The sequence below is a fragment of the Saccoglossus kowalevskii genome, chromosome 3 (assembly GCF_978046115.1).
Source record: "Saccoglossus kowalevskii chromosome 3, keSacKowa6.1, whole genome shotgun sequence".
NCBI lineage: Eukaryota > Metazoa > Hemichordata > Enteropneusta > Harrimaniidae > Saccoglossus > Saccoglossus kowalevskii.
Genome location: NC_140643.1, coordinates 33,018,740 through 33,032,293, shown reverse-complemented (window position 1 = coordinate 33,032,293; position 13,554 = coordinate 33,018,740). Strand labels below are relative to the sequence as shown.

Below are 13,554 nucleotides of genomic sequence, written 5' to 3'. Positions count from 1 at the left end.
CAGATACTATCGTAGGGATTTCACCCGAATATGTGTTTTCATCTTCGTGTGACGCTGAATGAGTTAGCTCCAGCTACGCGTGTCCATTGACGGCAATGCCAGAAACGTTGCACTACGTAAAGTTGCGTGTAGCGGTACAGTGATTGTCGGCATTCCGAGTGTAAACATGCCTCTAAATGCACTGCTAAGCTCGCCGGTCTGCTTTTAGTCGATCGTTTGATCAGTTTCATTTAATTTATTGCTTAGTATTCCTTTGTCGTTCGACAATTAAACAATGTGTAATCACACTGAATAATAGATATTGTTGTCATCATAAGCGGTTCACCTCATACGCATGGCAGCCTGTTAGGGCGTACGGTGGGTGGGGCAACACACATTTCAAAGAGTGCCGCCAGCTAGTGTGCGTGTAACATACTTCAAGTCAAGATAGTAACTGCATAAGAATCATCAATTTTAGTTCTGGCTCCTTTATTAAATGCATAAAACAATTACAAACAGCGCAATATTTGATAATAACTCCATTAATTCTATCCGAAGTACCATCGTTAATAGCAGATTAAGGTATATACGAGGTTGGTGCGATATACTACGTTACTGAAATACAAAACTCTTGCATTTATTTATATAAACATGCTTATGACATGGAAATTACAACATGATGGTCAGAAGGGCGGAATTGCAGTTACCGATAGTGGCGCTTTGTCGGCAAGTGCAAAGATGCAACGGATTTGGAGATGATCCCCACCGGGAACAGCGGGGACTATCAATGCTAATTAGCCAGAACGCTGAACTTTTAGATTTAGTGTGATATACTAATCAAAACACTAATTGCAATAATCAAAATAAAAAAGCTTTATTGCCGACGGTATGATTGATCGTTCAATGCACTTCCTACTTTTATTGGTGATCGTAGGAGCTTACAGCTTGACAGAGCGTACCGTGTGGTTGATGACAGTTATGAACAAAACAAAGCTATAATGCCGATTTTTAATAACTTCTCATTCATGGTTTATTCCGCAAATAATACTCGTCGCAGCTGCTCGACGTTATGGTGCAACAGACATTGCCTGTGGGCAACATTAACGATGACCTCTAACGAAAACTAACACCACATCCGTTGGATCCCCAGAAAGCGACAAAGACCACAGCAAAAAGTTTCAATAGGGGATTAAATTAAACTGATGAGATTTCTATCAAAAAAATATGTTACACGTTTTTTTCATTCAGTAAAGACGTTGCTACTTATATATATAATGCGCTAAGTGGTCAATGTATGACCAAATGCATAATAATTTCACTTAATATTGTCTTCTTTGACTTATATCAGCGATTTAAATGGTGTCGATTACTTCCACAATAATGCCGAATTATGTTCTTTGCTCTGTGTGCGGTGTTGAATAAAGCAAAGACGGTTCGTTTGAAGAGCTGTGTACTTCTAGTGAAAACAAACGCAGATGTCTCTTTTGTTGTTGGATTTCAGTTTATAACTACGGTAGAGACAGGGAACAAATTGTAGTTACTCGTACGTGACATTATCGTAACTATGTAAACACTCAGACAAACTTGCCCTTCGGAGCATTATACAAACACCCGTGAACATGTTTGTATGAACTTTTACCTGTCGGTATTCACGCAAATGCCTTTATGAGTCATCATCTGGTTACTATAGAAACCAACCGTCAAACATCGTTACTGTGGGGTTTTTTATGTAAATTTGTAGTATCGATTGTCTGAACTATATAAAATGATATATGAAGCTAGTGCTTCCTATAAACCTTTATGTTTTTGAACATAAAATTGTAAATGTTTCAAATAAAAGTGTTGAATTTATATATCGATATAGCCAGGTAAGCTATCCAGACTCGAACTCGATCCCGGTCTCTTCGGTTGCACACCGCTGGACCTCTTCGGAAAATACTCGGATGTAATCGGTCTTTGGTGGGCATTCCTATATCGATCTTTACTGCCTCGATCAGATACTGTTTGAACAAGAATGAATTAAAATATAAGGAATGGATCATGAGTAATAACAAAATAGAGTTTTAGTTCAGCCTGCCCAGAAAAACGAATGTATATAGTTCAATGCCTTACTTATCCATAAAATTTTACCGGCAATATGGTGCATCCACGACCGGAAAAAATAAAACGAAACCAATATTGATTGCCATGTGTCATGATGGATAAATACCTAAGTGATTGACTCGTTCCTTGCTGGTCCGCGCTGGTTGCACCTGTGGCGTTTTTACAAATACGGCACTACTGTCAGCCATTATGTATTGCGCTTTCTCCTGCTGGTTACAAAATGAGAAAACAGCACAATATTATCTATAAGTTAACATGTTTTAAATTATATACAATGTATATATATCAGATATATAACTGATATTAACACATGTCACATCCCGTACAATATCCTCCGTTAATATATGTATTTTGAAAAGGAGAGCAATGTTTTGAATCGAAATTATGCCTCGCCGCTACATTTGCTCGAACTCTCCAAGTAGGAAAGCGTCAAATTTGAAGGTCTTCCTGACGAGGAAGTGAATATTTATTTAAAGGGATAATTCCAATGGACGCGACTTGAAGTCCGCGATTTGACGGTTCCGTAAGTTGTGCTCTAAACATAGCACGCCTTAATTCCATATTGACGTTCTTCGAAACAATCAGATACATAATATCCTACATGGTAATTTATTACAGTCTATGCTATGATTGGATTGAGTTGAGTTTCAACACACAACACAACACACAATGGCTGCTATGACATTCCACATTGTGCCCTTGCAATCATATTTCTGTCTGATCTTTTCATTTTATATTTTTCATTTTATTTCTTTTTTGGTATTAAATCGAGAATATTACACAACCAAATACAAAGTTTAATACAATTTACGTTTGAAATAGCTACTTACCGTTCTCATAGGCGGAGCATTATCTGCTTTACTGGCGGGACCTGTGATTGAGAAGAGGTATCAATTAAATGAATTATACTTGGATATACGGCGGCGGTGGATCAAAACATCCCTTTACACATGGCTTGATTTATAGCCATAATCGATTGATAAGTGCCGACCAGTGTTTCAGCAGAACTTGTAGAAAATCTCCCGCTACGCATATAAACACGGCATTGAGATAGAGGAAATGGTCCTTCTCGTTTCATCTCACCGACATCACAATAGTCTCATGCTTTGTGATGTAAACAAAGCCAAAGGTACGAGCCATGGAATGACTGGACAGAGTACAAAAATGTAAATCACTATTAGGCATGATATTAATAAAACCCACTAGTAGGAGTTACTGTTTAAGCAAAGCCATTGGAAGCACCCGACAGGTGCAAGAATTGCAATCACCAATAACAATTAGCTTACATGTCCCACTGCGTAACGTGTCTACAGTGCCATTAAACACCATATTGATTTGTGTAAACACACAAAGTGAGAACCTCTGTCATATCATTACGTGCATGTAGTGCAAGACATGTTCGTTTCTCCAGGTAGTCACTTTTATTAACTATTTAGTTACATTATAAATGATTAGTTCAAATTACCAACTAATAACGGATTTCTAGGCTGGTTTCTCTGCCACACCAATGCTCGGTTAAATTTTGGTATTTGTTCATCATTGGCACTCTTCCTCCGTACGCGATTATCGGTGTGTTGTAGCCTAATAATACACACGAAGACAGAACAGAATTCAAAGTAAAATAATGATTGTGAATTAGTATTGTACCACCCGCATTATCGTGCCAGCCAATGACCCCCCAGCATGGTGTGCGCAGGCATTACTGTCATACGCAGCCGTGTAAAGCGGTACTACGCCGCAGGTACATCACATACAACACAGCTGATGAAGTGTATTTATCCTCGGGCAATATTGTACATTTATTATGACTAAGAAAACAAAGTGCGTTTATGAAGGTCACGCCCGCCACGTCAGGCATAATAGTGAACGGTCATCTGAATATGATGTATAATTTTCAACGGTAGCCCTGGCAATTATCTGCAGGTGTATTTATTTTGAACATTTGAGCTCAGAATCTTTGCGCGCACACTTTTATCACCTGCATATGGATTTGGTCGTCATTGATGACCTTGACATGTATTCACATCAGCTATTAGAGGGGAGTCGACGTACATAGCAGGGTAGCGGAAATCAATAGTAATGTCATTACATCTAACAAAGTAATTAGTTAACACAATAAAAATAACTGTTTTAATCTCCGTGCGAAATGTTGAGTGGATTCCAGCACGGAAACACACGGTCGGTTGAGGTGACCGGCCGGTTGTAATAATTTTTAGTAGTAATTTCCGGGTTATTCACTGTATATCGATGAGAACTGTATTATAAGAGCCGACATACAGCTAAAATTGGCCAATATAAGTATTCGATAGTTATATGATGTAAAGTAATAGCTCTTGTCACTAGGCGATTGCGATCAGTGCAGACAATAACCCACTGTCGAGAATATTGTCTTTGTGGTTTGCCGCATTTCTGAACTGGTTTAATAGTTTTGTCGTAATTTGCACAATAGTGAATTGGACACGAGCGCACAACATTATTACAATAATTGATTTTAAACGTTATTCTTATAACACAATTATAACCAAGAAATTTATAGATAAGCTCTCACCTTTCCATTTTTCTCTTGCGATTTGATTTATAACAACACGCAATTATCAGTATGATAGTCAATACAAATATCACGGCACTGAGTGCCAATATAGCAATGCCATAGGTCGTTTGCCAAAACGGAGCTGAGTCGGGCTCTGGGAAGTGAGGCTGTACGCTGATCACACTGTAATTGCTATAGGTCGGTGTCTGTAACACTGCGGCGGGAGTACCACTACTATCGAGACGTAACACCGACAACAGTTGGTCTGCGCTCAGAAACTCTTTATCTTCAGATATACCGCTAATATCATCCGCTAACTTGTGGTATACACCGTAAATTGAAACAATAAGAGTATCCCTTTGAAAAAATAGCGAATCAAATGAAAATAATATCCAAGAAAATAGACGCACTTTTGTTTATCCAACTACACTATAGTTACACAATGAACACGATATTCTCACTGCTAGTTTATTCTTTCAATGCCCACGACTGGAAGGTATTTCATATTATTAAATCCAATTAATATTTCTGATTCTGCACGGAACTTGGCTATTTAGCAAGACTGGTTTTGCTTAAGTCAAAAGTTCTAACTCATGGCTTGTGTTGCAATTTTAGTGTTTAGAGAACTGTAAAATACTCTATTTTCGCTGAAGGAATGATTCAGTTAAAATAAAATCCAGAGAATATACCCTTTTCTACATTCAACTCGTCAAAAATCAGTGAAAATATATTCCATACAAAACATCCAAAAAGTCTTTTCAGGGAATATTAATTTCAGCTAAAATAAAGTATTTTACAGTAAGTGTGATTAAGGATCATGCAAAATAAATAAATAAATAAATAAATAAATAAATAAATAAATAAATAAATAAATAAATAAATAAATAAATAAATAAATAAATAAATAAATAAATAAATAAATAAATAAATAAATAAATAAATAAATAAATAAATAAATAAATAAATAAATAAATAAATAAATAGTACGTTCAATGTATGAGTGATCACTTCTATTAATCAGTTTTATCCTGTCATTCAAGTTCGCGTAAACACATGGTCAATATACAACTCGAACAAATATAACCCAACTTCTTAATTAGAATTAAACTGTCACGATAATATTGAAGTCGGATACAACACAAATACGTTATTGTTAAGCGTGCCAGAAACGTAATATCAACAGGTGTCTCGATAATATTTCTTGTTGAGCAATCACTATGAGGGGGTCAAAAAAGCTAAAACAGAGTAGACATATCTGAAACAGTATACATTTTTATTATTATCATCCTAATTATTTCTTATAAATTTTCATATCGTGATTGACAACAATTAATTTTATATGGATATTAGTATTGTGAAATATATTTTTGTCATATTGAGATCTTGCGAGATTGAACAGCGATATGATAGTGCATTATGCATTATTGGTAGGTAGAGGGAATTCGAACGTACAATGGCGATGGCAGAAACGTGTTCTCCAAAAACGTCCAAGTAATTTTTTTTGAACTGTAAAGTGTTGATTTGCGAATTTCACGATTATCGCGCGTAAACGTATTATAACTACATCGAGCGACGTCGATTGGCAGTTTGAAAAGTTTCTGACTACATCGAGCGACGTCGATTGGCAGTTTGAAAAGTTTCTGAAAAGCTGAAAATATTGTTTTACGGAGGTGAATGGCAATATATTTTGGATAATTATGAATTTTGTTTATTGTGTTCATTCCATGCAAGCCGTCAATATGGCACTTATATAATAAATTATTTCTGCAGTTGTGATAGTTTTGTGCACACAAGTCATTTTAAAATTTTGACACAGGTTACAATTTGGGTTCACGGTATCATTCGTTGATCTGTACAATCTATTAAATATTGATTATTCATCTTACCCAGTAATCAGTAATTTTCGCTTAACGCTCTGTATCCCTGTAGACGATTCAACAATTTGCGAAATGCCGATTCGTCCAGGTGGAAAAAGCAGTGAAACAGAGTCTATAAAACTTCCTCGAACGAGGTTGAACTCAATTAAACTCATTTCCAAGTTGATATCTACGAGAATAACCGGATCAAATGTATCAATACGAACGACGCCCTCTTCGGATGTAAACTGTGGTTCGCCTACAATAGAAACATACATTATAGCAATTTGTGTACTGCATCCATTGGCACTTTGTCAATGCAGTGCACAATGTAATGATCTATTGTGAGAACACACAATATACAAGATTATATAAAATGAAATGAGATTAGATAAGATTGGACAAAGTGAAATGAAATGAGATAATATCAGATGAAACAAGATAAGATTGATTGAGACGCAATAGGATCAAATGAAATTAGATGAGATGAGACAAGATAAGGTTAGGTAAGGTGAGATAAGATAAAATAAGATGAGATGAGATGATATAGGACAAGGCAAGATGAAATATGAGAAGATGAGATGAGAGAAGAACAAATAACTGAAGACAAGATGAATCAAGAGGAGATAAGACAAGATAAGATAAGACAAGATACGACTAGATGAATTGTGATGTGACGAGATGAGATAAGATTAGATGAAATGAGATGAGACAAGATAAGATTAGAAAAGATGAGATGAGATGAGATAAGTGAAATGAAATAAGATGAAATGAAACACGGTAACTTAGATAAGACCAGATGCATTGCGATGTGGCAGGATAAGATGAGATGTGTTCATGCAAAATCGGTAATGTTTATTGCTTTGTTTAGTCATTGATAGGTGATATTCAACAATGACTGTCTTTGGTATTTCTTGGCCAATATATAACTGTTAGCATAGCCAAGAATATATTCCGGGACAACATGGTCATTGTACTAAAATAGCGCCCTCCACAGTTGTAACTGCACTGAACCATCCAAGATGAAAATAAATTACCTCCGTCCTGTACAGCAATGTACAGTACATATTTAGTATACACTTGGAGCGGATCTGAACTTGTCTTTTGCAATTCACCACTCTTCAAATCTACATCAAACACATTAGACGGTTCGGCGAGAAAATAACTCAATTCAGCATTATTGTCGATATCGTCATCATACGCCGTTACCATCGCAATCGCCTCAGTCGAGATGCTGTCATAGCGAATTTCTAGCGAATAGAAGCTTGGATCAATAACTGGAGTATGGTCATTTACGTCTGAAACTGTGATCTGTCAAAAAATATACACAATGTTTTATCAGTTACAGGATTCCATATCATATAATGAATGACATGCACAATGTTATAATTCCACCTAGCCACATTGTAGTGCATTCATGAATGCATTATATTTATTTATTTTATTTACACGTTTAATGATAACCCATTTACATCAAAGAAATAAGAATAATTACATAAAACTCTTAAATTAATCTACCAGTGGGTCACACGTACACACACAGGTGTTATAAGAAAAACTATCTATCAAGATTCTCCTTAATATTAAATATGATATACACAATATGTCATAATTCCACATGGCTATAATAATTACTCCAGCAGAACAGTAAATCTGGATTTGCTTAACATTATTATCACACTCGAAATCGATGAATATGATTTGGATAACCAGGCAAAAAGTTCAAAGATTATATAATAAATATATCTTGTTATCATAAACATTTGTTTTATCAAAAGATGTTTTCAAATCCTCACAACAACTCCTGGGTCAGCAATACGTTCATGCCAAATTGTAAACTATCAGCAATGGATATGATTATATCATTGGCATTTGGAAGCAATTTTACCTGGTAGACAGACTGGAACTATTGTAAAGAAGAGTGGCATGCCTATTACAAGACGCCTCATTAACTTATCAGTACACTGTCCATAGTACTGGTTAGAGCATTGATCAAACTGATACAATACATGGAAGGAATACAGAACTGTAATATTTATTGAGTTGAATAGAAATATTTTCAACTTACGTAAACGTACACACGACTGTATTTCCAGCTCGAGCCGTAATCTCTGACTGTTGCGCGTAATTCAATGTAATCCACGTCCTCGCGATCGGTGGGCACGTTCACTGTCACCACGCCAGTATCACGGTCCACAAAATAGTAGGGAATATCATTTGTCAGAAGGATGAAGTTTTTATAAAAACGCAGACGAGAATTTTCACCTAAATCTGGATCGGAAGCAGTCAGATTGAAAACTATCGTGCCAGTTTCCAAATTCTCTGGTATCGTGAACTCGTAGACGTCCTGGTCGAATGTTGGCGCATTGTCGTTAACGTCTATCAACTTCAAGGTCACCGTCACGTTGTTCTGCAGTTGTATATTACCAAGGTCGTATACCTGTACCGTGATGTTGTATTCTTCTATACTCTCTCGGTCAAGTTCAACTTTCGAAGTTATATTTGCGTTCAATTCTCCAATGTCAAAATGATCATTTTCGTTCCCATTAATTATTTGATATCTCAATTCGGAGTTGGTACCATTGTCTGTGTCATGGGCAAGAATGGTCCCCACCACAGTTCCAACCTCTATGTCTTCATTAAATTCAAAGTAGTACGAGGATTCAGAAAACACTGCGAAATTATCATTCAAGTCACGTAAAGTAATAGAAATATTTGATGAATCAGAATGCAATGCGTCCCTTGCTTCAACCACCAGGGTAAATATCGGCGTAATCTCCCGATCCAAATCCGCGATGGCAAACACTTCCCCCGTATTTGGGTTAATGAAAAACGAATCACCGATGTTCCCCCCAGTAATATAGTATGATATCTCGGCATGTTCGTATATATCGGCATCTGTGGCAGATACCGTCGTGATATATGTACCATTATCAACGTGTTCATGAATTGTAACAAAGTAGACATCTTGTGTAAACACGGGAGAGTTGTCATTGGCATCTTCAATGGTTAGATGGACAATGACGTCACAATAACGGACTGGTGAACCATTGTCATATGCTCTAATTGTCAACTCATAATAGTCATAGCTTTCTCGATCCAAATACCAATAACTCGTACTCAGGACCCCAGTCGTTGGGTCAACAGAAAAATAGAAAACATTTGGCGAACTGCTGCTAATCAAACTGTACGTAACCCTTCCATTTTCACCATCGTCAATGTCATAAGCATGTGTCGGTAGAAAAGACGTCAACGGCGAGGTAGACTCGCTAATGCCAGAATAATAGATATTTGGTTCAAATACAGGAGCGTTGTCGTTGACATCTGTGATGAAAATTTGCACAGCTGAAGGGATAGATTCAAGTCTAGGAGAACCAATATCTGTAGCAACAACATAGAAGAATAGGAGTTGTTGTTGCTCGTAGTCTACTTCTTGTTGGGTGAACAATTCACCACTGGTGATCCCAATTGTAAAATAATGGGCGTCTTCCCCATAAATGCTGAATTCTAATTCAGCGTTGACTCCTGAGTCTAAATCACTCCCAGCGATTGTCATGATGCTCACTGCAATTCCAATATCTTCACTGATGGTAGTGGTATAATAATCACTAGATAGTTGGGGTGCGTTATCATTTCTATCGAGTACAGTGACTCGTAACGTTTTTGTTCCATAAAACCCTTCAGCAAAATTGTCCTGAGCTGTGATAACCAAGTCATACACTCCTTGCCTTTCCCTGTCCAACGGAGCGCCGATTCTTACAACCCCGGATGTAGAGTCAATAAGAAACGTCTCTGGTATAACGGCATCATTGCCTCCTGTTATAGAATATACAATCATCGCATGAGTACCGATGTCGATATCAACTGCATTCGCGTCAAATACAGAGGATCCTAGGGGTACGTTTTCATATATTTCTACAGATGAGTATGCTATGTTAAAAACTGGTGCGTTGTCATTGACAGACAGGACTTCAACGTTTACTGTGGCTGTGGATGACAGGCTAGGTGAACCTGAGTCATGGGCTCGAACGAGCAATTTATAATGTGTCGACCTTTCTCTGTCTAGTCTCACACTGTTCACTCGAATGTAAGAGTTATAGATATAGAATTCATTCATTGTGTTACCGTCTACTATAACGTATTCGACATTTGCATTGGAACCAATATCGGCATCGGTTGTTGTCAATTGTACCACAACTGTTCCATAATTGACATTCTCAAGAACGCTCACTGAATACACTTCAGGGTTGAACACTGGGTAGTGGTCATTGGCATCGGTGACTATGACATAGAATGTAACATCGTCGCTGTAAATTGGTGTTTCGCCTTCGTAGTTGTCTGATGCACGAACGGTAAGAGCATATTCATCCAACGTTTCTCTGTCCAGTTGTCCAGCCAATGTGATGACACCGGTATCCTCGGCTATAGAAAACACGTTCCCGATGTTACCGCTGATAATGCTATACCTCGGTATTCCGTGTTCCTGGCCACCCCAGTCAGAGTCAGTTGCTATCACTTGTTTAATGGTCGTAACGATCGCTGTACTCTCAATCCAAGATACCGTTAAAGATGAATCGGGTGTAAATACCGGTGAATGCTCGTTGACTGGATCGACGTGAATAACCACAGACGCCGTGGATTGCAAAGGCCCGGCCCCACCATCCGTAGCCGTTATGGTCAGTGTGTATTCGCGTATACTTTCGTAGTTCAAGGCATTATTTACTTGAATTTCCCTGTTTGAAGTCACGAGAAATTTATTCTCACCGTTGCCAGCAGTTATGGAATAACTAATATCTGCGTTGACTCCCACATCGGCATCAGTACATTGGAACACCAATACAGTGGTTCCGACATTTGCATCTTCGGATACACTAGCTTCATATATCGTAGTCTCAAACACTGGACCATTGTCATTGTAATCTGAAACCGTTATGGTGACATCAGAGTCATCGTACAGACCTCCACCGTCAGTCACTCTCAGTGTTAGAACATAGACATCTAAATACTCGCGATTTAGTTTTTTTCTCAACTCCATCATTCCAGAAACCGCTCCTACACTAAAAGTGCCATCGTTATCCCCTGCAGTAATAGAAAATATAACTTGTCCGTGTTCGTGATCAGTGCGATCATTGTCACTCGCTGCAACCTGTATAAACTCGTAACCGATATTTTGTACTTCATTGATGGTTACAGTGTAAGTACCGGGAAACACTGGGGCGAACTCATTCACTGCAACTATTCCAATAGACACCTGAACAAAAGTATGCAGTGGAGCTGTCCCGTTATCGGAAACTCTAATGGTCAAATCGTAAAAAGTATAACTTTCAAAGTCGGGTGCGGTATAGATATATATGAAGCCACTGTCTTGGTCAATGTAGAAGGTAGTGGCGACATTTCCGCTGTATATGCTGTACTGAAGAACACTATTTGAATCAATATCCAGATCCACACACGTTATATTGTTTAAAACCAGACTATCCACTGCGCTGTTCTCCTCCACCATTGCCGTATATACCGTAGGACTACATCCGGGAATATTGTCATTCACGTCATTGACATAGACAACCAGGTTTGCCGTGGATGTGCGAGAAGGTGACCCACCGTCCGTCACCAGTAATTTTAGGTCATATGCGTCAATAGTTTCTCTATCCAGTGGTTCAGTTGTAAACAAAACTCCTGATTCACTATCGATGTAAAATTTGTTTTCGTTATTACCACTTAGTATCTCATAGGTAAACTGACCTAAAATATAAGAAAAAATATTAAAATTGTGTGTTTGTTGTCACCCTTGTTGAATCACTTCAACTTCGATATAAATAGAATAGAAATTTTTATCTTGTTTACCGTACATTGTCTAAATCCGTAAACGTGGTCAAGGTATTTTTTTAAAGGCAGTTGGCCATGTATTCAACGTTTTTTTTTTCATTTATTGCCAATCATTTGGAAAACGAAACGAAAGTGATATTATTTTTCAATTCTGGAGTGACAGAAGTAAAACTATTACACACACATTACATACGGTTTTTATCAAGACATGGTTAATTGTATAGTTATGGTTGTTACTTACTCTCTTCTTTAATTCCAATGATTTCAAATCTCATACTTATTTGAATATAGTATCCCTTGGGATGGATTGTAACGTAACGAGCGTAAAAGTGATCATCTAACATATGAGCCACTGGTGTACTACGATCAACGTTGCCAACAAACATCTGATTAGAAGTGAAAAGTACAAGTATTAAGGTGGCGAGAAGGGTTTTGTGACGTTTTTAAATAAAACATTCTCTGTCTGTTGTCTCGTTCAGAACAGTAATTTAGGTTATATATATCAAAAGACTAAGTATAGAGGTACAAGTTCGCACAAACTGGGCAGTCATTGTTTACATAATTATCACGTGACATCAAAAATGGCGAACCTTGTAAAAATGACTAAGTACGCGATTGCGAGAGCACACTGCGGAATTTCCTGGTGAAATTTACGTCATGCATTGTCCGTAATCAAGCCCATTGAAATGCGTCTCCGATAATCAAAAGACCTATTATTCCGATTTCTATGCAGGTTTGTTTTTTTGTCCTTAAATTATTTCATACTTGGCACCTTTAACAGACTATTATTCTGTGACAAAGCATTTTCTTTAAAAACCCAGACATATTTCGCACCATCATTATCTTTTGAACGATAACTGCGAGTTTGAATGTCCTAGTCCGAACGCACTTGATTTGGCGGCGGTCCCAATCAGTCGTACTCGATCATAACTTCAACTCGAGAAAAACGAGTATCCTGTACAATATATATACGATATGTGGCTCACTGAAATGAACATGTTTATTTTCTCACCCTATCATTTCCAGTAGTGTCCTTATAATACGTCCAGGCATTGTCATCTTCACTGTACGACACATGGTACTGCGTCACCCATTGGTTGGAATCGTATCCACCCTGAGTAATAAATCCGGTTATTTCTCGTATGCGTCCAATATCTACTTCGATCCACTGGTTGTAGTCATTGAATTTCGCAGTCCAGGATGTGGTCATCCCATTCAAACGCGCATTCCACGGTACATATGACTCACTGTAGTATGACG

The 13,554-nt window shown here is 37.6% G+C and overlaps 1 protein-coding gene across 1 annotated transcript; it reads right to left on the bottom strand.

The window, feature by feature from the left end:
- Positions 1-451: 451 nt before the first annotated feature.
- LOC144344607 (protocadherin Fat 4-like) lies at positions 452-13,504 on the bottom strand. Its single transcript, XM_085497460.1, has 10 exons — positions 13,307-13,504; positions 12,536-12,680; positions 8,537-12,210; positions 7,506-7,779; positions 6,499-6,727; positions 4,631-4,969; positions 3,548-3,663; positions 2,913-2,953; positions 2,189-2,291; positions 452-1,979 (listed from the first exon to the last, which is right to left on the bottom strand). The coding sequence occupies exons 1-10, from the start codon at positions 13,502-13,504 to the stop codon at positions 1,828-1,830; spliced, it is 5,271 nt and encodes a 1,756-aa protein (XP_085353586.1). The 3' UTR covers positions 452-1,827.
- Positions 13,505-13,554: the final 50 nt, after the last annotated feature.